This window comes from Epinephelus fuscoguttatus, linkage group LG20 (genome assembly GCF_011397635.1).
Source record: "Epinephelus fuscoguttatus linkage group LG20, E.fuscoguttatus.final_Chr_v1".
In the NCBI taxonomy this organism is placed as follows: Eukaryota; Metazoa; Chordata; class Actinopteri; order Perciformes; family Serranidae; genus Epinephelus; species Epinephelus fuscoguttatus.
The window spans coordinates 13282348-13308480 of NC_064771.1; the positions used below are offsets into that span (position 1 = coordinate 13282348).

At 41.6% G+C, this 26133-nt stretch overlaps 2 protein-coding genes and 1 long non-coding RNA gene across 6 annotated transcripts in view; 2 read left to right on the forward strand and 1 right to left on the reverse strand.

Moving 5' to 3' along the window:
• csnk1e (casein kinase 1, epsilon) lies at positions 1-14824 on the forward strand. 2 transcript variants are annotated; one of them, XM_049563021.1, is made up of 11 exons: positions 1-90; positions 3101-3198; positions 3405-3515; positions 5966-6114; positions 8828-9056; positions 9345-9515; positions 9734-9882; positions 10055-10253; positions 10336-10481; positions 12802-12867; positions 14754-14824. In XM_049563021.1, the coding sequence occupies exons 2-10, from the start codon at positions 3123-3125 to the stop codon at positions 12832-12834; spliced, it is 1263 nt and encodes a 420-aa protein (XP_049418978.1). In that variant the 5' UTR covers positions 1-90; positions 3101-3122; the 3' UTR covers positions 12835-12867; positions 14754-14824. The 2 variants fall into 2 exon arrangements, with proteins under 2 accessions (XP_049418978.1, XP_049418977.1); XM_049563020.1 differs by lacking the exon at positions 1-90 and adding an exon at positions 1454-1757.
• LOC125880491 (uncharacterized) lies at positions 12789-21164 on the reverse strand. Its single transcript, XR_007448076.1, has 3 exons — positions 21046-21164; positions 14532-14580; positions 12789-12895 (listed from the first exon to the last, which is right to left on the reverse strand). It is a non-coding gene; the product is annotated as an uncharacterized LOC125880491 (long non-coding RNA).
• tmem184ba (transmembrane protein 184ba) overlaps positions 18095-26133 on the forward strand; it is a 13691-nt gene continuing 5652 nt past the window's right edge. For 2 of the 3 annotated variants that reach the window (XM_049563017.1, XM_049563019.1), the window contains exons 1-4: positions 18095-18428; positions 18522-18567; positions 21073-21306; positions 22032-22197. In XM_049563017.1, the coding sequence (XP_049418974.1) occupies positions 21073-21306; positions 22032-22197 (400 nt within the window). In that variant the 5' untranslated portion in view covers positions 18095-18428; positions 18522-18567. Of the gene's footprint in view, positions 18429-18501; positions 18568-21072; positions 21307-22031; positions 22198-26133 lie in introns of all 3 variants that reach the window. The other variant, XM_049563018.1, reaches the window with a different exon arrangement.

The following is a 26133-nucleotide window of genomic DNA, read 5'->3' on the forward strand; positions in this document are numbered from 1 at the left end:
CCAACATATTTGTGTATTCTCAATTTTTCTGTAAATTATCCATCACGGCCCAGTAAACTGAACTCCGCCTTTTCTAACTACTGTAAATTGGTAAGGTACTTGCAGAAGTCAACACAACTTTTGGGCATTTAAAGATACCATGAAAATATTTTTTCCTGTTTAATGTTTTCATGTCAAATTAAACAAATTAAGCTAGCTGTTAGCCGCTAAACTAGCAAAGCGAAACCGTTTTCGTGTAACATTAGTTAACTGAAACTCGTTAGCCTTTTAACTCCTCATAGTGGTTCCCTGTTAACATACTGGTTTTGCTGTTAAAATGAATGTATGCTGTAAAATTGTCTTAAAGACCTACTTACCTTACAGATAGTCATAGCTGCTAGTTTTAGTCCAACAGAGGTGATGTTAATTAGCTTACTTAAGTGACAGCTGTGCTAATGGCGGCACCACTTTGAAGTCCATTTTAGGAGGGTGATAAAACCACTTTATTGGCAAGACATTTTATTGGCATGACATTTCTTATGCGTTGCCAAAGCACAATTACAATTTAAGACAGTGAAAATTCGAAAACATTTAACAACGTATTATTACAAATTATTATTATTACAACAAATTACTAAGTGAAGGAGTGAATAATAACACAGAGAGTGATCTGTGATGAGATGAACTATATGTTGTTGTGTTGGCTGTCTCTGAGGCTGTGATATGCATTGACATATCTTGCTGCATCTATGGCGCTGACACTGTTTTCTCCAAGCAGATGTTGCATTTTAGTCTGGCCACAACATTTAATTTTCGTAATTAACTTTGCTCTGATGTCGTCATATGTGCTAGTCTCTATGGCCAGGCTGTGATCACCGAGTCTGTACATAGTCAGTATCTTTCTCAGTTTCTGATCTGTCACAGCGGTCAGATAGTGTCAGACATGTGTACTGTTTGTTTAGGGTCAAATAGCATTGAAGTCTATGTTAAGATTTTGTGTATAAAGCGCTTTTAATGGTACTCAGTAGGGTTCCTCTGTACAGGCTACTGAAAAATACAAAATATTTGCAGTTCCACTCCAATTAGGTTTGTGATCAAGTGTTCAAATTTTTCACAAGAAATGTGGGTTATAAAGTAAGACATTTTTGTAGGAAGCACCACTAGAGGGTGTTGACACTTCTCCTAGACACAACAATTGGTGTGACACACACACACAGCACTGACCTGCCCATGCTGTTATTACATATATTTTCTACATTTTACTTAAAGGATGAATGTGAGAGTGATGTATTGGTGTAAATACATGTCGCAACTCTAAGTGAAGGGTGTGAGTGCAGCTGGTGTGTCGGTGCGCTTCATTCATGCCTGCAAAGCCCAGCAGCAGCACGGCGGCTTTAAGACAATCCGGGCATCTCTTCAAGTCTGTGGATGACATCATTGATATTGTCAATGGTGTAAACTGAGAGAGGGCTGGGTGGGGGTGTGTGAGAGGGGGAGAGAGAGGAGAGCAGCCAGAGAGGAGAGAGAGAGAAGGACCTCAGTGTCTGGTTTCGACGTTTTTCCTCCAAAGAAAAAAAAAATCGTGACAGTGAATATCTTCCAGGGGGCTCCGGTCGGCTCGCACCAGCTGTGTTATCTGGGGGTCTTGTTTCGGGAGCGGGGGTTCGGGTGACATATCTCCGAGGTTATGAGCCGTCCGAAGCCGCGTCGGTGCGTCGCTGTCCAGGGTCCTGAGTGAGACACAGCCAGCGGGCGACCACGGAGCCTGACATAACCCGGTGAGGAGGAGGTGGGGTGGGGGGTGTATGTTGGCTAGTGTCTGGAGGCTTGTGTGTATGTGTGATGGTGTGTGTTAGGTTAGACAAATAGAGTCCAAATAGAGGCGTGTTGGGGTGGGGGGTGCGCTTGTTCAGAGGTCCTACCTGTATATGGAGGGTGCGGTTATGGGAATTATTACCACGTTTGATGGTCAGTGGGGGGTGAACGGTGTGTTTTTGCATCCAGCACCTTCCCGATTTCATCTCCTGTGCTATCTGGGGCAACTGCATGAAGTATTCTCTTTGAAAATACAACGTCTTGCCTGTTTTTGCAGTCCTTTGCAGCAATAGTGGGTCTCAGTTTTGTAACACTGACAGTATAGCGCTCTGAGGAGGCTGCGAGAGGAGATGAGCTGGGGAGACTTGAGGTAAAGGGTTTGGTAATGTGCAGCAGTGGCTTGCTCTGCCTTATTTTCCCTGCACAGCGTATGTGGATGGGGTGTATGTAGGTCTACAATGCAGCCAAAAAAACGAACTTAGTCAGCGTTTAGTGCAATGTCAAACAGGCATGTAAAGCCTAACCTCTGTCAAAAAAAGCCCCCAGTCGTTTCCCACTTTTAAGTCCCTATTTCATGGCTGTTCACACAGATAGGGCTTGGGTGAGGAAAACATGACTCATTCAAATTTCGTCAGGGGACTCCAGTCAGAAATTGGGAGTTTATGCAAATCGCTTGTACACAAGACCAGACTCCCTTGAAGTGCTTTGGGAAGAGTGTGTGAGATGCTGATCCAGCTCCCCCCCCTGCAGCTCTGAATAAATCATGTTATACAACTACACGCTCTGTTCTTCTTTGCTCGCACCTTTTCCCCATGCACTTCGTAAACACTTCATTGGCCTATATTGCTGTTCTCTGAGACACCAGGATTCATCATCGCGGCCTCTGAAGATGTAATGTCTCCAACTCAACAAAACATGGCTGGTAGGAGCAGCAGGGTGGTAACATCAGATCCTGTATACTGAGAAATGATTTGCTTCCACAGTTACATGAAGTCACTTTATAGCTGGAAGTGAGCAACATTTTCCTTCCTAGTTCCAGTGATTCAACTCAGGCTGCACTACGTCACTGCTTCACCTCAGCAATTTGCACTTTTCATTCTTTCTCATCTCTGCCATCGGTTTTCCCAAGCCTCCACTTTCATTTTCTTTCATGATTCAGCCGCCCCAGGGCTCGTAGCTTTGAGTCTGAAGTCTGCAGCTTTGCACCACTGTCCTTTTACTCTATTGATCACCGCTAATTGATGACAGCTTTGTGTTTGTATCTGTGTGTGTGTGTGTGTGTGTGTGTGTGCATTTACCCCTTCAGTGAGTTGAAAAGCTCAGGAGCCATGGAGTTGAGGGTGGGCAACAAGTACCGTCTTGGGAGGAAGATAGGGAGCGGATCCTTTGGAGATATTTACCTTGGTGAGAATTTGGACTGTTTGTGTTGTGCTAACCTGATATTGTTCCTTATTTCCTTAAATTCCAACAAAAGCGGATATTACACATATTCTAGTTTTTGCGAACTATGTTAAATAGATCTCACCCTCAAATTTCACAGATCAAAAGACCCTTTATGTGTTGGAATTTACTGATGTCTTGTAATTACATCTCTGCTATTCCCCGGACAGGTTCTAACATCGCTACAGGAGAGGAAGTAGCCATCAAACTGGAATGTGTGAAAACCAAACATCCACAGCTCCACATTGAGAGCAAATTTTACAAGATGATGCAGGGTGGAGGTAAGACGCACAAGAAGTGTTTCAGGGATTTTGGAAGCTTTACTAGGGGGCACTGAGAGGCAGTGAACAGTTTAAGGGGCGCTAAGGGGTGTTTAGGGCTGCGGAGGGGAATGAGCAATGATTACAGTTATTTAGAAGGCATTGCGGTGTATTTAGAGACCTTAAAAGACATCTCAGGACATTTAGGGGCATGTAAGGTGCATTCAGGGTCATTCTGGGACACTGAAAGGCATCTTTGACTGAAATTAAGGAGCATTTAAGACAGTTTTTAAGGTCGTTGAGCGATATCAGTGGTTGTTCAGTAGCACTGAGGTGTAGTCATGGCTGTTAGGAGGTATTGAAGCATTGCATGTTAATGGAATTAACTAATATGAGATAAGACTTTATTGATCCTGGGGGAAACATTCACATCACAACAGGACAGAGACGAGACAGATGTAAGAGAGGCAGGTGGAAAAGTTTTTTAATGAAAAAAAAAGAAAAATACATGGTAAAATAAGATTTAAATTTAAAGTCAATATTTAAATAAAATGAGGGAATTTGTAGCTTTATATTATATATACATCACAATAAAACTATAATATAATGACCATTATTTAATATGCAAGTTACATAATAATTATATAAGGAAATTATTCAAATATTTGTGCCAAAGAAATCCATTGGTGCACATAGGGCATGACATGAAATGTGTACTATTTGTAATATAAACATTTATATAGGTGTAAGAATAAATAAGTACAATACATATAATTACATATTAAAGTATGTTTATATAATATATGTGCAGATTATGTAACATGCACGCTATGCAGAAATAATTCACTAGTAGTAGTAATAATATAGCATTTTTATATGATGATATAAGTAATATAAAAAAGATGTATTATGTAGTGGTACCTATGTTGTGACTACTTATACCAGTGGTTCTCAAATGGTGTGCCGTGTTGCAAATCCAGGTGTGCTGTGGGATTTCGGGATAACCACATATTATTATTGCAATATTCAACTGGGCTTATACAAAAAGTTATGAATGAATTTTTAATTGATAGTATCAGTATGTCATGCTCATCTATTTCCTGATAAAGAGGCAAACTCTACCTAAAAAATTAAATTTTATTTAAAAAAACCTTCACAGGGAACCTATTTATTGCTATTCATGTGAGGGAATTATAAGTGTGCGACACGTCACATGTCTTACATTATTGCCCGTTTAAATGGATGTGTTATTCGTGCTTTGATGTAATTTTAAAATGTTTAAAATGAATTCTTGAATCATTTTTTGAATAAATATTTCATGAGTAATAGTTGGTTGTCAATTTTGTTTGATAGTAGTAAATAAAAACAAACATTTATGTTGTCATAAGAGTGATAACACACATAATAGAGGATATTGTGCTCAGATATAAATACAGGTGTGCCTTGAGATTTTGCCTTACCCCTTGGTGTGCCTTGGGCACAAAAAGTTTGAAAACCACTGACTTATAGTACTACTTCCCATAATAATAATAATAATAATAAAAATAGTAATAAATATTATAAGGATTAGATGCAGGTGTATTGTTATGATTTTATTGTTATATTATGCAACATTAAAGCCACATACTGGGTGCTCTAGAGCAGTGATTCCCAACCAGAGGTACATGGATACATGGGGTACTTCTGTAGTTATCAGAAGATACATGGGAAGGTTGTCAAGGAGCTCAAGTCATTTGATGAAATAGAAATTTCTATTTGATGTGAAAAAAATGTCAGCATATTGAGTCAGTTATTACACCTGAGCAATTTAAAGGTATACTGTGCAGGATTTTCCCCTAACAAACAAACAAACAATGTGTAGACTCATACAGAAATAATCCCTCTCAGTCATCACTGACGACCCACTGGAAGTGCGTGGCAGTGTTCTTATCTGATTTTGCTGTGTTTGGGATGCTCCTCGGTACAGCACGCAGGTGAGGTTAGGACTTTATAAAAACATAGGGACCAGGTGCAAGACAGTAAGCAGCACACATCCAAGAGGAAGCTGCAAAAATTGCATGACGCAGCACCAAAAAATAACATCAAGCGGACAAAGCTTATTTCAAAACGAGAGTGAATCTGGGGTTTACTTTAATTTTTACTTTAGCTGGCGATGGTGTTTACAAATGGTAGCCGACAATTCCTGCATAGTATGCCTTTAAGTTGTGACCAAGAAGTGTCCAAAACAAGTAATGTTAAACAAGTAATGGAGAAACAGTTAAACAGTAGGTAAAATTGAAAATAGATTGTTGATAAACCTGAAAGTAAAGTAAATATTAATTGTCTGCTTTAGTGGCAGTAGTAGTATGAATGCAAACTGCAGTGAAAATTGGTGGATTGTAACCCATATATACACTAGTTACTCAACTCTGTCTGTTAATGCACTATTGTGTTTCCTAATCCTGTGATTCCCCTACCCTTCCTCCCCACAGTGGGAATCCCATCTATTAAGTGGTGCGGAGCGGAGGGTGACTACAACGTTATGGTAATGGAGCTGCTGGGGCCCAGTCTGGAGGACCTGTTCAACTTCTGCTCCCGCAAATTCAGTCTGAAAACAGTCCTGCTGCTGGCCGACCAGATGGTGAGACAGACTTCCTGACTGCAGTCCACACTGTAAAACATAATAGTTCATCAGGGTTTTTCTTGGGATCCAGAGCCGATAATTGCCACGCAGTCCCTCCGTAGTAAGTAATTACTGGAAGAGCTCGCTGAAGGACGCTGTTATGTTTTATGGAGGCTTCATCAGGGTTCATTGAGTCTTTGTAAAGAGGTTCCTCCGGGCATCCAAGGAAAACAACAGATAAACAGTAATAGTTGTAAATGATGGGAAGGTACACGCTAAATAATACTATTCCAATCCTATTCATATTTGTCTAAACATGCACCTTTGCTCCCACATAATGCACTGAAGTCAACCTCAGGCTGGGAAGTTACACTGATTTCAATAAAAGGATGTGGCTATTTTTAGACTGGAACTAAATGGATCATTTGAAATCGGAGAATAATTCTCATCTAAACCTCTGAAGCTTGTTTCCTGGCTCCAGACAAAGCTTATCCCCTCACTATCTCTGACCATTCAGCTCCTCCATAAAAGTCAATTCCAATCTAGGACATGGAAGCTCCGCAAGACGGCCTAATCCCCGTCGCAGGGGTCAGCCCGTGGTGTCTTTTATGAGCCTCTTTAATCCCTCATATGTCATTCTTTAGTCTACAACCGGCACATTTGTTCTTTTCGTTCCATTTTCTCTCTGCAACTTTGACCTCTTTTCCTAATCGCTCTCTGTGCTGTCGTTGTAACATCTCTCCTTTCCTCTCCTCTAAAGGGGCAATAACTAAGATTTTAACTCTCCCATAACATAAAATGACCTCTATATATCTGCAGACTGACTGACATTGTTATTGATTAATACCAATGACTCAACTATTATTTCACCAGGCAATGAGACTTGTGGCCTTTAAAACTCACTTTCAGTTTTAGACTAAACACTCTGTAACTATGGGAATATAAAGACTTTAAGCCAACTCACTAATCTGAAAACATGTGGAAAGATAGATCCTCATTTATATATTTTCAAACATCAGATCACTCAGTTGTATTCCACATTGCGGGTTTTATGCATGTGACCAACACCCGTATGTTATCTAGAAATACAGAAGGGGTCAACCCTTCAACAAATATAAAATTTCAAGGACCACACCCAACAACTGCACACACTAAGGCACCGACAATACTACTCTTTTTTAAAGCACACCACAGCAGATGATTTTAGATGCATTTCCCACCTTATAGGCAGTCATTGATCTCCACTTCTTTTATTGCGCTATGAAAATCAGCTTGAGATGTGAAAGGTAATCCGTCACTTTAAGGGCACCATTACTTGCCTTATTTTGTGAAAACGGTGACTGTAGTTTGGTTTTGCAACTGTGAGCATGCTCTGCTTAAAAAAACTCCTTGTTGGTGCATTCAAGGACACTATGACTTTTGAGATGTTACAGTAGCCTTCTTAAGGGCAATGCTTTTAATGTAAGAAACACCCGACACATACAGTATGATCCTTTTAATGTTGTCCCTCTGTGTTATTTTTTGTCTTCTGGCTTTGATTTTATAACAACTTATTAATAGAATGCCCTTTGGTAGTTGACGTTGAATCTTGGATGTCAGAGCAGTTCATGATGGCAACATGCATTATTACATGGAAATGTTATTATGTAACTGTGACAAAAGATTGATTCAACACATGAAACCCAGTGAACTTGTCAAAAGGAGTACAACTCGACCTGTGAAAACAGTTGTATACTGTCCCGTGACTCTAAACGGAGCCTTCTTTAGATTCAATTCGTATTTATGGTATGTCGAATTTTGCTTGAGACTCCAATTTTAAACAGACAGCCTGCGTTTAAAAACTTGGGGGATATTGCTGCCTTTAAATGGTATTCATGAGCTTGTGGTTAAGGCTTGAAGTTCAAGTGGTTTAAGATGTGAGAACACTGCTGCTAGGCAACAGCAACATGAACTAAAAAAGTTTGCAGTAATTACTTATAACTAAAAAGCACATGAGCTAATATTAATGTTATTGTCACCGTCTAGACCTCACCAAGGCTAACAATTTAGCAAGCTAGCGAGCAGGTAACATAATGGAGGAAATGGAAAGGCATTATCTATCTTTTCCTCAGATATATTATTAAAATTAAAAAGAAAAACACTATACGACAAAAATTACAATATCTAATCTTACCGTCCACAGAAAAAAAACAACTTCCAGACATTCATCATTTCCGAAAATGTCAGTAAGCACGTCACAACAGGGGGGCCTTCATTTGAACACTGTTACACAACCCATTTGAAGGCAGCTTAAGATGTGGGCACTTACCTAACAAAAGACTATTTGGTTGCATTATGGGAGCTATAGGATCCATTGTTTATGGAGCTAAACACATATTCAGGAGTAAAAGTCAAGATATCTTGCCCTCTGCTGCTTTGACCATTTCTTTTTTAAATCTGCCTCTTGTGTGTCCTCCAACACTCCAAGTCCTCCTTTATGAAAGTGCAGTGCTAAATTGCAGTGTGTGAGTGAGTGTCCCTCTAAGGCAAATAAATATTTATGATTCATTTTGACTGACTCTCATAGCACACTGACATAAAATAACCCAGGGGATTCCTGAAAGGTCTAAACCTAAAAACTCACAGTATACCCCATGAATTGAATTTTTTTGTTAATGGACAACAACATGCAAAACCACTAATACTCTCCGTTAATCCCAGCTAAACCCTGTTCCCTGTCTCTCCGTTCCAGATCAGTAGGATTGAATACATCCACTCCAAGAACTTCATCCACAGAGACGTGAAGCCTGACAACTTCCTGATGGGGCTCGGCAAGAAGGGCAACCTGGTCTACATTATCGACTTTGGCCTCGCCAAGAAGTACCGTGACGCCCGAACGCACCAGCACATCCCGTACCGTGAGAATAAGAACCTAACCGGCACGGCCCGCTATGCCTCCATCAACACGCATCTGGGCATCGGTAAGACAGCGTACACACAGAGACTGGCCTAGATATCTGTGCAGGTGTGAATGTGTGTGTTCTGCTAACCCCACTGTGGTTTATGTGTGTGTTCACAGCAGTGTCAGTAGAACATGTTGCAATATGCATGCTTATCGATCAGGACTGGATTATTAGAACTGCAGCTACCTCTCCTTTCCTTCAACTTTTATCCTCTACCTCTTTTTTTGTCTCCTTTGCTTCTCCCTCCTCAAACTTTTTTTGCCTCTCCTGTCTTCTCTCTTGCTCTTTCTGTCTATTCCTCCACAGAGCAGTCGAGGCGAGACGACCTGGAGTCTCTAGGCTACGTTCTCATGTACTTCAACCTGGGCTCTCTGCCCTGGCAGGGGCTCAAGGCTGCCACCAAGAGGCAGAAGTATGAACGCATCAGTGAGAAGAAAATGTCCACCCCCATCGAAGTGCTCTGCAAGGGATACCCTTGTGAGTACACAGAAACAGACACTAATAACAGCAGAGAGGCCACTTTAAAGAGGACTTTTGCAATATTTCCTCTCAGAAGGTTTGACACCTGACTTTCTTTGCTTAAAATCCCCTTCCTCTGACTCCACTTCAAGCCGCATTCCTTATATGTACTGATGATATGTGCACACACACTTGGCCAATAAAGCTGATTCTGATTTCTCTCTTGTGTCTCCCAGCTGAGTTCTCCACTTACCTGAATTTGTGTCGCTCCCTGCGGTTTGACGACAAGCCAGACTACTCATATCTGAGGCAGCTCTTCAGGAACCTTTTCCACAGACAGGGCTTCTCCTATGACTACGTCTTTGACTGGAATATGCTAAAGTTTGTAAGTGGCTCGTCATGTTCTGTAACAGTTGCTATATTCACAGAACACTGTGAGCATCATGCTTTTGCAAACTACTTCCAGCCTAGAGGTTTCAAATGCCTTTTCTATTATGTTTTTGTCCTTTTTCTCCTCTCCAGTATGTTTACATCTGTACTATTCCTCTTTGTTTCAGGGGGCCAGCAGGACCGCAGAGGATGGAGAGAGGGAGAGGAGGGAGGGAAAAGAAGGGGAGGAGCGAGCAGGAGGAGGCCAAAGAGGAGCTGGAGGTCGAGCTCTGCCACCTGGTCCAAACCCTTCAGCAGCCAACAGAGTCAGGAACGAGGCAGATGCCGCTCCCGCAAACCCGGCCACACGTGGGGTCCAGCAGTCAGGTCAGAATGCTGTTTGTGGTTTTGGAGATACAACTGTAACAGACTGAAGGCTTTCAAATCAAGCACGTGTCTATGTGTGCAGGTAACCGTTCTCCTCAGGCGGGGAGAGCAGAGCGAGCCGAGCGAGAGAGGAAGGTGGCCATGAGGCTTCACCGCGGGGCCCCTGCCAATGTCTCCTCCTCCGACCTCACTGCACGCCTCGACCAGTCACGCATCACTGCATCACAGGTAGAAAGACTGTGGCTTTACAGGTTCAGCAAGACTCTGTTGTGAAGGGAGGCACCGCATGTTTTATGCGCATCAGTTGCTTCAACTGAGAGTGTCGTCTTATTCACTAGGACATACAGATTAAGGTGGCGAATCACAGAGCACAGGGCCAACAAACAGACTGAGTCATCACATGTTGCAAGTGCAAATTGCCTGATATCAGACAGCACTGTCAACTTATTCCACTCCATTTCCATCTTCAGTGTGACATTACTGGATGTCTATTCTTACTGATTTCCCTGAGAGAGGGGGATTCAGTTTTCCCTAACCAATCACTAGAGACCCACGTATCTACTTGACTCTGTTGTCATTTTAAGTCCACACTGATGCGTAGCCAAGGCAACATACAGGTTTTGCCAGGGTTTTTATGAGTGGTGCGGAGTGAAGTGAAACAAAGTAAGATTTTGGGAGAAGACATAGCAACATCTGTCTTGTGTACAGCACTCGTAATTGTTGTTATTACTCCTCATTGGCTTCGGCGCACCACTTGACAACAGCTTGACAACAGTATGACAACAGGGTGAATCCTGCACGTGGTGCTGATTGGCTAATTGTTAGTCCCCCTGTGCGGCCCTCATTGATTGTTTTTTTATGTTAACTGAGAAACTGCTGTTCCATGCCACGATGCCAGGTGAATCAGTCAGCTCTGTGGAGTGGGTATATTCCAAGGTTGGACCCAGGCATGACATCTCACTGATGCAAACTGAAGAAAGTCCTGTGTTTCTTGAATCATTCGTAGCCATGTTAGCAGCCATGCTAGTTGGTCAGTCAGTCCACGGCTTTAGTCCACATTGATATATCTCAGTAACTGTTTGGCCGATCACCATGAGATTTTGTACAGACATTCATGATCCACAGAGGATCAATCCTACTGACTTTGGTGAGCATCTTACTTTTTCTGTGGTGTCATAGGCATATCAAAGCTCTGACTTAAAGGTGAGATACCCTGACTTCAGTCTACTGAGGGGATTAGCACAAAATTGTTCACGGACATTCAAGGTCTCCTGACGCTATACCCAAATGACTTTGGTGATCCCTGACTTTTTTTCAAGTGCTACCATGAGATTTAATTTTTTTTTTTTTGTCCAATACTTTGGTTTATGACCAAATACCTGCAAAACCAATGACTTTTTTCAGCTGTGGTGGTATGCTAACACACTAAACTAATACGCTAAACATGTTAAACATTATACTATGTGCTAGCATAGTAATTTTGAGCATGTCCGTAAGCTGATGTTAGCATTTAGCTCAAATCACCACTGAGCCTAAGTACAGCCTCACAGAGCTTCGGGCATGTCTGTAGACTCTTGGCCTTATTTTAGAATTTACAAAACTCAACCATAAATAAGCTGCAGTAGATATTTCCCTCTTTTCTTGTGTCACATTAATTGCATTTTATTGTGAATGAAATGGATCATAAGGATTTTCATTACCTTGGACTGCTGACATCGCTACGTTCTCTGTTATGCTCGCTGCTCATGTTGATACAAATTTATAATTTATGATGCCAAATTGCAAATATTGAAGCTGGGAAGATATTCAAACACACTCTACTCATAATTACCACCACAAGATATTGATGTGGAGAGGTTTTGTTACTGTGCAGTTTAAGTCTGACATGATACAAACACAGAATAGACTAATCCACCAAGGCAGGCTCCTTGTGTTCCAAAGCCTCTTTATCATGTGTAATCGAACTCTATTAAGTGCTTCTTCATTTATTAGGGATCATATCTGCATCCTGCAGTAATGTCAGCAGCCATTTTTAAAACCCAAACAGTCTTTACATCACTACTCAGATAATCTTACATGCTCTGTGACAATTTAGCGGAGCAGATGTTCCACATTCCAAAAGATAAAATCTCAGTTTACACTGTACAATCTGAATTTGCATAAATTAACTATGAAGTAGACAAAACAAGCACATTTGCATATTATCCTATGATCTTGATAGTTTAACAGTACAACAGGCGTTCACTGATTGCACCAGGGTGTGAGATGACTTAGTGGTGGTTTTCTGATTTGAAGCCGACTGTTCCAGGTCAAAACCTTTGGTCACTTTGTGTGTTTCTGTTTCTCTGTGGGCCCGCCCGCCATCTGAATTGTTTCTATGCTAGCAGCAGCCTTTGTATAACTGCTGACAGATCACAAAGATCCGTAGCCTTACCAAACAGGATTTGGGTGTGGAAGAGCTCGCATTTTAAAAACAGTGTCTTCTTCAGGTGTCTGTCTTCTCCTCTTTGATCAGCTTAAAGCTTCTCATCTTTCCTTCCTCACTCAGGTCAGTGTGCCATTTGAACATCTGGCAAAGTGAGTTCCTCCTGGCTGGTCTGCAGGTCAGTGGCAGGTATGGACATGTCTCTCTCTCTCTCTGCCTAGCAAACACACACATACACACACACACACACACACACAAACACAAACAGCATGCTTGAAGAGCTATCCATGTCTTTTGTCCTTAATGACCCCTGACCCCTTAAAATATCCAAGTAGAGAAAGACATTGTTGATATCCAGCTAAAATTATTATTGAAATTTAAAAAGTGCCAGTTATTAAGCAAGTAAATTTTAAAAAAAAAAGCCAGATATGTTGCTTTTAATAAGTTAAGTAAAAGGAGGAAAGGAGGTACAACATTTATCATGACATTTTTGATGACAAGTTTCCGCTCTTGAATTAAATGTTGCCATTTTTCCTGCAGGGTGAATGTTGCTTTTCCTTTTGCAACCATTACCTAAAGCAATGCAGCCACAAAACATGTTTTTTTATTGTGAAAGAAATGCATGTGTCATCATAAAAAGGGTGTCCATAAATGATTTGGCTACCTGGTTTTATTGGATTAAGCTATTCTTGTAAATGTAGAAAATCAAAAAAAATTACACTTGCAAAACAAAGAAAAAATATCATAGATAAAATAGACAGAATTTATCAGTGGCTTAGTAACAGTACAAAAGTAATGAGGCTGGGTCTAACAGTCATGCCAGTAGATACCCCATGTTGTAAGGCCCTGTATTTATAGTGTAGTCTGGTGCTATTCTATATATTTTCTTACTGTTACAAAATCCTTGAAAAAGAAACAACAATGGTCCTACTTACAAACAGATATCAAAGCCTGATATATCTACTTCCTCTGTGCCATTGAGCTCCATTGTTGTCCAAAAACTATTAAAAAACATCAGTGAGCCACGCTGTTGCACTGGATGACATGCTCCATCATCACTGTGAACTGTAGTTTATTTTGAGTGGATATATACACAGTCCTGCTGCTGTAAATACTTACTAGGGCATCTAATGTGCTGATGAAAATAGTCCCAGACAAATGCACTGTTTACTTCTTTTTGAGTAATGCTTGCTAAAAAGCTGCCAGATGTTTCAGTCCTTTTAAAGATGGATGTGTATATTTCTGACCTGTTTTTTAAAGATTTAAAGAGCTGTGTAAAAACTTGAGTGTGTACACAACACATAACCGGACAAACGACAAACATAATTTACATACAACATACAGCACAGTTTAGAATAGTTTAAAATGTCCACCTTAAAAAGGGTTAAAAATGTCCTTGATTAAGTAATGAATAGGGTTAAGCACCCAAGCTAGCTCAAGCAATAAGGAATATGATAGAAGTAGACACATATACACATAGGCACAAAGCTTGACATAGCCTGTGTGGTCTGGAATGGGAGTGTAGCCCCTTTCCTGCTGGACATAAAATCCGCGAATACCCACTAACATCAGGCTTTTGTATTAAGTGGGAAGGTTTACAATCGGCATTCATTCCTGGGACGAATCACTCTGCAGTTGTAACGGGTATTTATCGGCTCCAGCTCTGATCAGCTTCAATCCACCTGTGAGGACACGCCAATCTTAGCCCCTTTGCCTGCGTGATGCAACGATGGGCCGCCCCAAAGTACCATCCTCCTTCATCCAAGCCGTGCCCAAACATTGTTTAAAATTTAGTCAGCACTGAGTTTGAAAGAAAGACCGATAAGTAATAGATATAAAAGAGAAGTAACTACCGTGATGTCTTCACTGGTCTTCATGCTGCTTTCGACATTGGGCTGAGTGCTGCAGACAGGGGAGGGATAACAGAAAGTACTGAGACAGACTCATGCATTGTTGGTTTTGATCATGATTATGAGATTTATTGGCACAAAATATGTGAAATAATCCCAGTTTTATCCTTTCAGTAACCCCAAAAGTGTAATTTCTCTTCCTTTGTTTTGTTTCTTGTGGTGCAGCAGCTGCAGGGTATCAAATACCCCTTACTTTTCGAATGGATGAATGAAAACATGAATGAGTGGAAGAGGACAAGAGGAGCAGGATGGAGGCACTGCAGGCCCTTGAAGGGGGGATCGAGGCCATCCGTGTGTGTGTCAGTATGCTGTGTGAACAGTGGTGACCTGGAAGAGCCGAGGGAACACTGAGGTGATGGAAACCTGTGGGACGAACAAACAAACTCTTGGCTGGAACTGGTTGGTACTGCATTTCAGGATGTGGCCCAGGAGGGGGAAGTGGGTAAAACAACACACAGGTCCCGCCCCTTCTTCACTCATATTCACCTGTCCATCGACTCAGAGGCTCAACTTGCAAAAAAAACCAAAAACATCAAAGTGCACAAAATGGACTAAATTTCAGTTATTCTGTGGTTTACACCTGTGATAAAAATTTTGAAAAATCTGCTATCAACCTGCTAATGTTTAAGAGCTACATCTGCTGCTTGTGGTGTTCTTGATTATAAATACATATGTAAACAACTATGGAGACGAACACAAAATTGTATTCAGGCCAATAACAGATGAGACAGGAGACTGCTTGGAAATGGATCACAGAAGGGATCAGAAGTGGGGAGTGAATGTGAGTGAGTTTGGGGTGAATTTGTGGATGGGAGCGAGGCTGCTTTTTGTCAATAAGTGTCAGTGTCTGTCTGTGTGTTACTGTCTTAAGTGTTCGTTTTGCCTTTAGATTTCCTTTAGAGAGCCTGAGGAATAGAGGAGGGAAAGGTGGCTGTTGATGGATCATAACAGAAGACTAGTCCCCGGTCAAAACCCCCTATTCAGCACACTTGTTACCGTCTTACCTACGAGACTGACAAGGAAAACATGCTCATTGAAGGCAAAAAAGAGATGGAGGAGGAAGACTGCTTACAGTTGAGAACAGAACAGAGCCATGAGGATTGTATGATATGATAAAGCCTTAGTCCAGCTTGTAACTCCAGGTATGAAAAGACTTGAGAAAGTTGTAAGATCTTGGTGATGAACAAGTCTGGTGTAGTATTTTGCTTTTTTTGTTTGTTTTATAATACATGTAAAATGTGTAGATACCTTTTGCCAGAATGTGACAGATTGTTAAAAGATGGGGCTGGAGAGAAGAGTACTGTTCACATCCTGACAGCCCTGGGGGAAAAAAGTTAAACAGACGTTTGTGCCACTAACCTTTAGAGTCTGCCACAAGTGTGTGTTTGGGTTTCCTCTGTGGCAGGCAATGACGGAAAGGTTCATGTTAATATTTCAAGGAGTGTTGTTTGACCCAGGCCTGTCAGGATGAGCGGATGTCACCGATGGGAATGAGCTGTCTGATGTCCTGTACATTTCTTTACCATGCTTCAACTTTATTACTATGATATTTGTGTATATTTTCTGAATCAATAAAAAATATACACAGCTTACAGACTTCTTTCCAATAGCATGTTTCAATTAATCGCAAAATATTTGACGTTTCATATTTATCATTTAATACTGAAACATATAATATACATAATATACATTTTAGAATGAGTAGATGTTTGTGCCAAATTCGACAAAACTCCCTGAAGGCCCTCTCGAAGTATTGCATTCATAAGCATGAGATGATGTCTCAAGAATGCCTTGTGGGAATTTCTTCAGATTTATTACACATTTGTCCACTTAGACTTAACGATGAACTGGTTTGGAGGTCAAGAATTTCATTAGTTCATCATTGGGTCCAAGTGGACGTTTGGGCCAAATGTGAATAATTTCCCTCAAGGTGTTTTTGAGACATTGCATTCACAGGAATGAGACAAATACAAGGTCACAATGACCTTGACCTTTGACCTCCAAAATCTAACCAGTTCATCGTTAAGTCTAGGTGGACATTTGTGACAAATTTGAAGAAATTCCCACAAGGCATTCTTGAGAAACCATTTCATGGTTATGAACGCAATACCTTGTGAAGGCCTTCAGGGAGTTTCTTCAAATTTGGCACAAACACCTACTTGATTAGAATTTGGTGGTCAAAGTTTAAGGTCACTGCGATTTTGACCTTAATCTATCCAGTTCATCATTAAGTCTAAGTGGACTTGTGCGCCAGATTTGAAGAAATTCCCACAAGGCGTTCTTGAGATACCATCTAATGCTCATGAACGCAATACCTCCTTCAGGGAGTTTCCTTAAATTTGGCACAAACACCTACTTGATTAGAATTTGGTGGTCAAAGTTCAAGGTCACTGTCACCTTGACCTTAATGTGACCAGTTCATCATTAAGTCTCGGTGGACAGTTATGCCAAATTTGAAGAAATTCCCACAAGGCGTTCTTGAGATACCATCTCATGCTCATGAACGCAATACCTTGAAAAGGCCTTTAGGGAGTTTCCTCAAATTTGACACAAACATCCATTTGATTAGAATTTGGTGGTCAAAGGTCAGCGTCACTGTGATGTCGCAAATCATGATTTGGGCCATAGCTCAATAATTCATATGCTGTCTAGTAGGATATAATGATGAAGTGATGACATTTTAGAACCAAAAGGTCAAAGGTCAAATTATCCGTGACATCGCAGTGTTCTGCAAGAACACTTTTCTAGCCATTATTCAACAACTTAACAGCAACAGAAGGGGGGACATTTGGTCAGACACTGAATTAGTCACACTATTCTTGGGTGCCCACCTTGAAATGGTGCTGATTGCACAGATCTGTGCTGCCTGTGGGGATGAAGATGTGTGTGTAGCATCCATGTTTTCACAGATATGGATGTAAACTGTAAGTGCAACTTAACAGGTAAGTGGAATGACACAAACACAAAGTAGTAATTCTAGTTTTGAGCTTGACCCATACTAAGCACCAAAGTATATCACCACCTGCTGTCTCAGTTTTATCATAAAACATGTTTATTGTGAGTTCCCCATCAAATTTTTCCCAATAGTAGATTATAAATGTCCTTGGACAAGACAGGAAATGCTCAAACAAACTTTGGAACAAAACGTTACTTAGTGTTCCTAAAAAGGACAGTATAATTAAAGTACCAATTATTATTATGGTATTTGTCACGCACACACTGTGACTACACAGTTAGGACAGGAAGTTGTAAACAAATAATTCATCACTGAGTGTGTGGGAGCGATGGATGCACAAAGAGAAGAGGGAACACTGTTCAACTTATTTTGTACATCACCCACATATCCACTGCTGCTAGACCGAGAATAGACCCGCGCATGCTCAGTGCTCAACGAGCAATCCCCGCCCTCTTCCGGGTTATTAATGGTAGTCGTTGTGTGATTGGCCGAACGAGCTCGTCCTCGCGGAATGGGCGGAGCTCATCTGATCTGCAGTTAATCCGACAGGGATTGGTTTGAAGTCAGCGGAGTGAAGAAAGAGGAGCGGAGAGGAATGACGGAGTTTACTATTATAACTCCAGAAACACGGACTTCACACGATATTAGCATACAGACAGGACCACGAAAATGATTTTATAGAAGTAGTTTAACATGAAAGAAAAACTTTAGAGGTGAGTTTTTGGGGGGAGACGCAGAGGTTGACGGGGCAGTCCGCTGAGGGCTAACGTTAAACATGGATGTCCGGGGAGCAACGGTGCGGCTCTGAGCAGGAATTAAGGCCGTTTCTGGGTTATTTCTGGTCGGGAGTTTGGCTCCAGCAGCAGCAGCAGCCTATTTACCAGGTGAGCCCAGCGTCTAAAACAGGTTAGGAGTACTTTACCTTTACGTAACACTATTTTAACCCCGCTAGTAAAGTGTCTCTTTCTCAATTGCAGGTTTAAAATTCAAGGCTGTGACTTGTTGTAGCGTCCATCACCTAAGGTAAGTGGAGTTTAGCTATCTGTGGTTAATTTGTTTGCATATTAGCGTCATTTCCATGTTATTCAAATTTGTTAAGTCAAATATACGCGCAGCAATCATTCACAGGAGTGTCATAAAATCACTGTTAGGGACTGTTCTTTACTTGTTAGGGGAGGGGGATGACTGGGGTGTGACTTTGTTTTTTTTTTTACCTCTCCCAAAGCTAAAAATATTTTTCCTTGAGTATAAATATGCAGGACCCTCCTGCATAAAATAGTTATCAGATTTTTTTTAATTTACCCTTTGATGCTTGAAAGTGGCTTAAAGTTGAAATTCTAGCAATGAAATAAGCTTGGTTTTTCACTCTTGTCGTGCATGCTGGTTTGTTAGCAGTTTATTTTTGCCCAATCCTCAAACGAGACATAGATTAAAGTGATTTTGATGAGATTTGGTTATGTTTTTTTTTTCTAATGGAAAAGTCTGTGGCCCATAATGTGCCCAAGGACCATCAGAAATTTGAAAATCCAACAATAATGTCTGTTTTTACAGTTTCTGGCTATGATAAATGGTGTAATTTTGGCAAGTTTGGAAGAAAACCTAAATAAATTGGTTGTAAAATCAATACAGAATACAACAATTTATATTATAATGCCCCTGCCCTAAGCCACAATAAAAAACGTGTCCCTTCAAAGTGCTTAAAAAATTATTTGACATGCCTCCCTCTCTTTGCACCACCCCTCCCCCCTCGTAAATAATGAACAGTCCCTTATGCAAGTAATGTTAAAGCAAAGACAAAAGCGCTAAAATGTCGTAGAGGTTTCTTGCTGAATAAATCCCAGTGTTATTGTTATTGTTGCTTCAGCCAGTATGATAATCCAGTCTGGCTGTCACCCATATCATTACTTATTATGTATTATAAACACAACCCCCACCACCCCTTTCCATCTGTTGCTTTGCTTTATTCCTGACCCCCTGCCTCTCTGATATATTATTCGTATGTGTGTGCGTGTGTGTGTGAGGGAGAGACTCCACAGACTGACCTTTTTTGCCTTTCAAATGAAACACACAGATGTCCCTTTGCTTCAGCACAGCATCATTTCACTGTCACTGGCATTGTGTGTGTGTGTGTGTGTGTGTGTGTGTGTGTGTGTGTGTGGCTGCTGATGCCTTCACTTCTCCTTGTTGACATGTGGATCTGCTGATCCCTGGCAAACCAATACAAATGACCTGCTGTCTCACACATGCACACACACACAGGTTACACACACACACACACGCACATGCACACAAACAATGAAACGGTAACTCCTCTCAGTCTCATATATAAAAGCCTAATTCATTTTATTGACCCACTAAATTAAATCACTTGATTTTAGTTTGATTTATGTAAGTGTGTGTGTGTGTGTGTGTGTGTGTGTGTGTGTAATAGCACTCTGTCAGCCTGTCATTGTCCGTGCTGTTTTTTTAGTGTGCAATGTGACTTATGGTTGCCATGCTACTCTGGCAGACAAGACTTGATAGGTCAGTTTGAAGGATACCCGTTCTCTGTCTCTCTTTCTCATTTGGTGACCATTTTTAGCACTAACGCCCACTTTTTTGTCATTTGTTATCTCTATTTGTGCCTGAAATTATGTGTGGGTGCCTTTGCATCAGCCCCCACTCCACCTCCACAACACCAAGGTCTCCATCTCCCCGAGCTCAGTCCCATCTGACAGCTGTCTGTCAGTGTACAAGAACAAATGTACCCTGAGACCATGACTGTGTCACCATAGAGATGGTTACAAGCTGCTGGTTATATAATATGTCTTCCGGCCACTTCAAGTCCAGTCATCTTCAGGAGCTGGAAGTGGATGCGGCAGCATATGTGACGTCTCTTGTCCGTCCCTACCTAAATTTGGTCAGGCTGTGGGCTGTTGATTCTTGTTTGACTTACTAGTCAGACATTGAAAGATGACGTTTATTGCAGGAATGATGATTCAATGATTGAAAACTCAAGCTTTAAATGCCAGGTTTTGTTGTGGGTCTTGCAAATCAAGGAGAATTTTTCTATAGATCTAAAAAAAAATCTGCTTAGTTTAGTTATCATACAAGGAAACATGAGCAATGACTCTAAATACCAGAATGCCTTGCAGCTAAATGACACGTTGCTTTCCGTTAACTTGAAAAACACAGTGTGCTATCAAGCTCCCATGCTCCACCTAAAACCACAGCGACTAGTAGATGTTTAGACATGTTATTTGGCAGAGATCAAACAGCATTCTGGGATATGTAGGAGCTTACACAGATACCATTGTACCGATGACACACAGGCATTCTTAACTGATATTGACCTGTTGAACTGCTGTGTGTCTGTGTTTATCTTCTATCTGTCGTCCTATCTCTGATTACTCATTACATGATGACATAGTGTCAGATCTATATTCCAGGTTGATGATTGCTGGAGGAAATGCATGTTCATACTCAATGAATTGTATCACTGTTTCACACACGCACACTCACATTGTCTGCGTTCTGTGTCACTTCCAGATGTTGAAGCTGTGGAGGCGAGACGTGCCGCTCTCGGAGAGGCTGGGGGAGGACTCTCCTCTGGCCGCAGCACCCGTCCCCCCGCCAACGGCAGCTCCGACAGGCCCCAACATTTCATGGCTCCCCGAAGCCCCACTGCTGGGCCAAGACCCGCCCATCTTCCTCATGACCCCTGCTGCTCAGGCTGTGTCTGGCTTCTTCGTCTGGACCGCACTCATCCTCACCTGTCACCAGGTAACTGCTTCCAAACAGCAGAAGGAGAGAGAGGGGGGGGTTAAATCAACAGGTCTTTACCAAGTTATTTACTCAGCTGGTGATACAGATGTTGAGATTTGACAGAGCAGACCGGCTTTTCTGAAGGAAGTGCTCACAAAGATGTGAACTAGATTTGGCAGGCAGATGTGTTTGTGTTGTTTAATGCACAAATGATGTGATCCTGCAACACACATACATCTGCTCAGGCCCAGAGAAGGGCAGGAGTTGCTTGGCAACGTCCCTCGGCAGATGTTTGTGATACAGAGCATGAATGTGCACAAACACACACACACACAAAGGTGAAACTTGATCCAGGTGGATGAAAAGCAGGTATGAAAAAAACCCAAGCTGAATAGAGTCAGAGTTTTTCTCTTTCACACATTCCTGTAAGATGTTGTCTGTGAGGTGAGGTAATGTATTGATTGTTAAGGTCAGGGACATTGACACACTGACAAGACAGCAAAGAGACATTAATGATACACAGGATAAAAATCTGATTTAAAAAAAAGTTTTTAGTTTCAAGTACTTTTTTAAAGATCAAAAAAGCTCTGTAACTTTTCAACCTTTTATTCATTCTTACATAGTGCTGATGTTTTAAACTTACATTTTGCACAATTTATAGTTTTCAACTTAATGTGTAAAGTCTGTTCTGCCTAAAGAAGTCTCATTTTCAATACTTAAAGAGTCTCCTCTGTCTGCCCCAGATCTACATGCACCTACGTTTCTACAGCTCGCCAAGGGAGCAGCGCCACATTGTACGGATCCTCTTCATCGTTCCTATCTACGCCTTCGACTCTTGGCTCAGTCTCCTTTTCTTCACCAACGACCAGTACTACGTGTACTTTGACACCGTCAGGGACTGCTATGAGGGTAAGGACATGCTTTTGTCTTCATCCTGTGGAGCTCAGTCTGTCACTTGAAGTGACGATGCAGTTTTGTTCATGTCACCGGTTCAGCAGAGGGCAGTGGCACAAAATCGATGAGCTGCTTTGACAGTACAGGACACAGGAACAGATCTAGGGTACAGCATGCTTGTTGGAATGCTGTTTTGGGAGTCATTATGGTCACACCAAAAACTAGCCAAAGCCACTCCACATTAGGTATGGTATTCCCACCCAGGGTCCAACTAGGTTAACATGTGACACACTAAGTTATCTTAAATGAAAACACATTTAATGGCATTTGTTTTGAAACAATAGATGGATAGAAGTTACCGATTAAAATCCCTTCCACCTCACTGTGGGCACCTTTTCCAGTTGAGTTGTCGAAACACATTATGATCAGATCAGAACAGTCTGTCCAGCCTCAACAGATTATTCCACCTACTTGGTCAATGTTTGTTTAGCAAAGTCCCCGTTCACCCTCATTAGATTCCTGCCTTCTCTGTGGTATACTGAGCCTGTCTCTCCTCTACATCAACTGTCTTTGAGTACAGGTACATGGTAAATATTTTAATGAAATAATAGCTAGTAAGTAAGATAAACATTAAGACAACATAAGGAACCTAGCTGAACTTACCAATGTTTCAAGTATGTAGAAATGTTGCTGTTTCAAAGTACAAATGGCAGACATTAATTTTGGCAGTTCTCTAAATTGATACAGCAAAAAAAGCTTGATTTTTAATCTGTATGTTGTCAGACTTATCCAACAGCATTTATCTGTTTACTAAATTTTGAATCTAGTGTCTAAAGTGTCCATATCTATTTAGACAGGAGCATCTATTGTGAAATTTATATCAGCGGAGGCCTTTTTAATCATTTTAAGTTGAGTAAGTGTGACTGGAATCTAGTGGAATGGATGTAAACATGGATCAATAGCTTACTGCTCACTGCGGAGTATGGACTGTGTTTATTTTTGTCAGGTCAAAAGAGTTAACTTTGAGCTGTCGGCTTTGGTGAGTGGATGGATGACACAAACAAAACAAATGCTGCCTGACGCTTTGCATCTCTGACGCCTCTTACATTTTTGAAGCGACAAATAGGCAGCTGACTGCCTCTGCTCTACATTCCTCAGAGTCACTTGTGACGCCCAGGATAGAAATAGTCCACACACTGTGACACACTTTGTCACTAGCGTCACTTCCTGTGTTGGCGAATCGATGATGTCACACGCATTCGAATGTGGAGTGGAGTCTATGTATGGCTTCTACTTTTGGCAGGAAGCGGCGTCAGTGTTGTGGTCGTCATATCGCTCCCTCAGACAGATGGCTCTCATCCTCCTCGTTTTATCCTCCTCCTCTCTTGATGTTATCTTCTCTCACTTCAGTGTTTTTTTCCACACCTCCGCCTCACTCTCACCCAAATCTTTTTCAGTACATTTCCACTTTCTCGTCCTCTTCATATTGTCCGCTCCCTCTCCTCTGCCTCCTTGCTCCCTCCTGTTTGCCTTCCCCTCTCCACAACGCTGCCGAGCCCTGCCTAAATCTTTTCCTGAGCAAGGATGACCGACCTGTTGCATGGCAACCGCGCTTGCAAATCTTCCTCATCAACCAGAATGGCTGCATCAGATAATGAGATTCACTCGACCAAACTTGCTGCAAAGTTCTCATTGTATGTAGGCCTACTGTATCACCGTGGCAACCAGCACTGCTGACAGGGGTCCTTGGAGAGAAGTGAAAGAGCATAATTGTAAACAGCTGAGACACAGAGAGCTACGCAGATCGACCAGTATGCTCGCTATTGTGTTTAAGCCAGGTGGTGGAGTGACATGTATGGCATCTTCTCACCTGAGTATTGTTTGACAGGCATCTGATGTCAGACAGGCAACCACAGCAGGCAGTGACGAAGTTCAAGTGTGTGTGTGGGTGGAGTAGAGCTAAAGTCAGTGAGAAAAAGGAGAATATAATAACAGCAGCAGACAGCTGACGTAACAAGAATCCCTGCCAGCAGTACAGCTGCTTTGAGATCAGTGTTGTGACACACACAAACATCCTCCTGAACCTCCCACACACACACACACACACACACACACACGCACATGCACACTATGGCACACATCCAGGATATATCATTTTTCACACTTTCACAGTTAACTGATATACACCTCTAAAGCTCACCTTATTTACCACACAGTCACAGTCACACAAACACATCCCCCCTGAGAGAGTGTGTGTTAACAGGATTAGCCCGGCTGTGTTTTTATGAGCCCTTTGGTCGTCATCACCCTCTCACTGAAGCAGCACAGAGGAGAGATAATCCACTGGTCACAAGAGACAGTCAGGTGGAGATCAGTCACACTGGGGGAGATGTGTGTGTATGTTTTTATCTTCTATCCTTGTGAGATCAGTTTTAGCTTCTTGCGCAGAAAGTAAAGATGTTTCTGCAGCTTGAAGTCAGAAATTCCTCCCATAATTTAGTGTCAGGTGTTTATCTGGACGGGAAGATTTATTGTTAGTTAGGCTTAAGCTTGTGTAAGGCAGTGAAGGGTCCTCAGAAGGAGGAAACACAAGTTTCTACTCAGGCATCTGTGCTTTATTTTCTTTATTTTGATATGTATTCAACAGCATTTTATTTAATCTAAGTTGGAGTTCATGCTTGACATCGGGGAGAAGTTTGAGCTGGTTGCCACTAAATCCTATACAGTGCCGCTTTAATGTTTAAAATCTAAAACTCAACTTTTCATAGGTTATGTTTGCTTTCTAGCTGAATTCGTATGAGCATGTTTTGTGCATTGCTCTTTGCCAGTGGTGTACCACAAATAAATATGCAGCCTTAGTGGACTCCCACTTCCCCTTTCTGTACATCCAATCTAATGTCTTTACACGTAACTGAATTAACATATTGAATACTGAAGTAAGTTCACAACAAATTCATAGAAAACAAATTAATGTACAACGTTTTAGAAGGAAATAATTTAAATACAAATGTAGGTGGAGTCTGTAATGTCAATAGTGTAGGGAGTGGATGGGTGAAAGCTACAACATGATTGTCGGTACCTCTTTTGGGTCTTCTGCATTTTGTTTAACTTAAGCTTCTGCAATAAAGGAAGTGTCTTGTAGTTGCTGCAATTGCTCCCTGGTCCTGCAGTGTGATATGAGGCAGGCTGCCAGCTGATGTCTGCCTCAGCCTCCTCATTGTCCGTTGTCACTGTGCAGGCCGCAAGGAAAGAGTGGATGCTGCAGAACCTGTCCTGAATCAGCTGCAGCATCTTCTCGACTAGATCTACAAAGAGATGCTGGTCTCTCTGGTGTCCAGAGTTTGTCTTCATCACCTGCCCAAGGTCACTGAGACACTTGTCTCATAAGCACACTGCTCTGGAGTCTTAAATCTCCAGCGCTGCTATCTGTGGAAATAATAGCCTGTTCTGTTTCCACGGTCCAGCGCATACTCTGCTGGCTGGCCCTGAGTGTCTGTGATGAAGCTCGGCATTTTGCAGTCCATCTCTCGGGATGGACTGGGTACCCTGTAGCCTGATCTGCAGCCACCAGGCCCAGAGACCACATATCGATGGCCTCATTAAATGAAATAATTTTTAAGAAATGACATGATGCCATGCCTTACTGTTTTACTGAAAGAGCTGAAGAGTTAATTTTATGTCTGCTGCTGGTTTTGATCGACAGTGAATCAGCACATTTGTTAGAACAACACTATAAATAACACATGATTCTGACTGTAATATATTTGCCTGCAGATGTCAAAACAAGTGTGACAGGAAGCGACATGTGTTGTGTTTGTGTGACTGCTGGGGGGTCTGTGGGCGACTGAATGATTCACTTTGCTGTACTTTTTGGTCTGTGGTATTACAGCTTAAACTGTTATCTCACAGTTACCACTGAAAGTTGCCGTTTTGCAAACTTTCCACATGCCG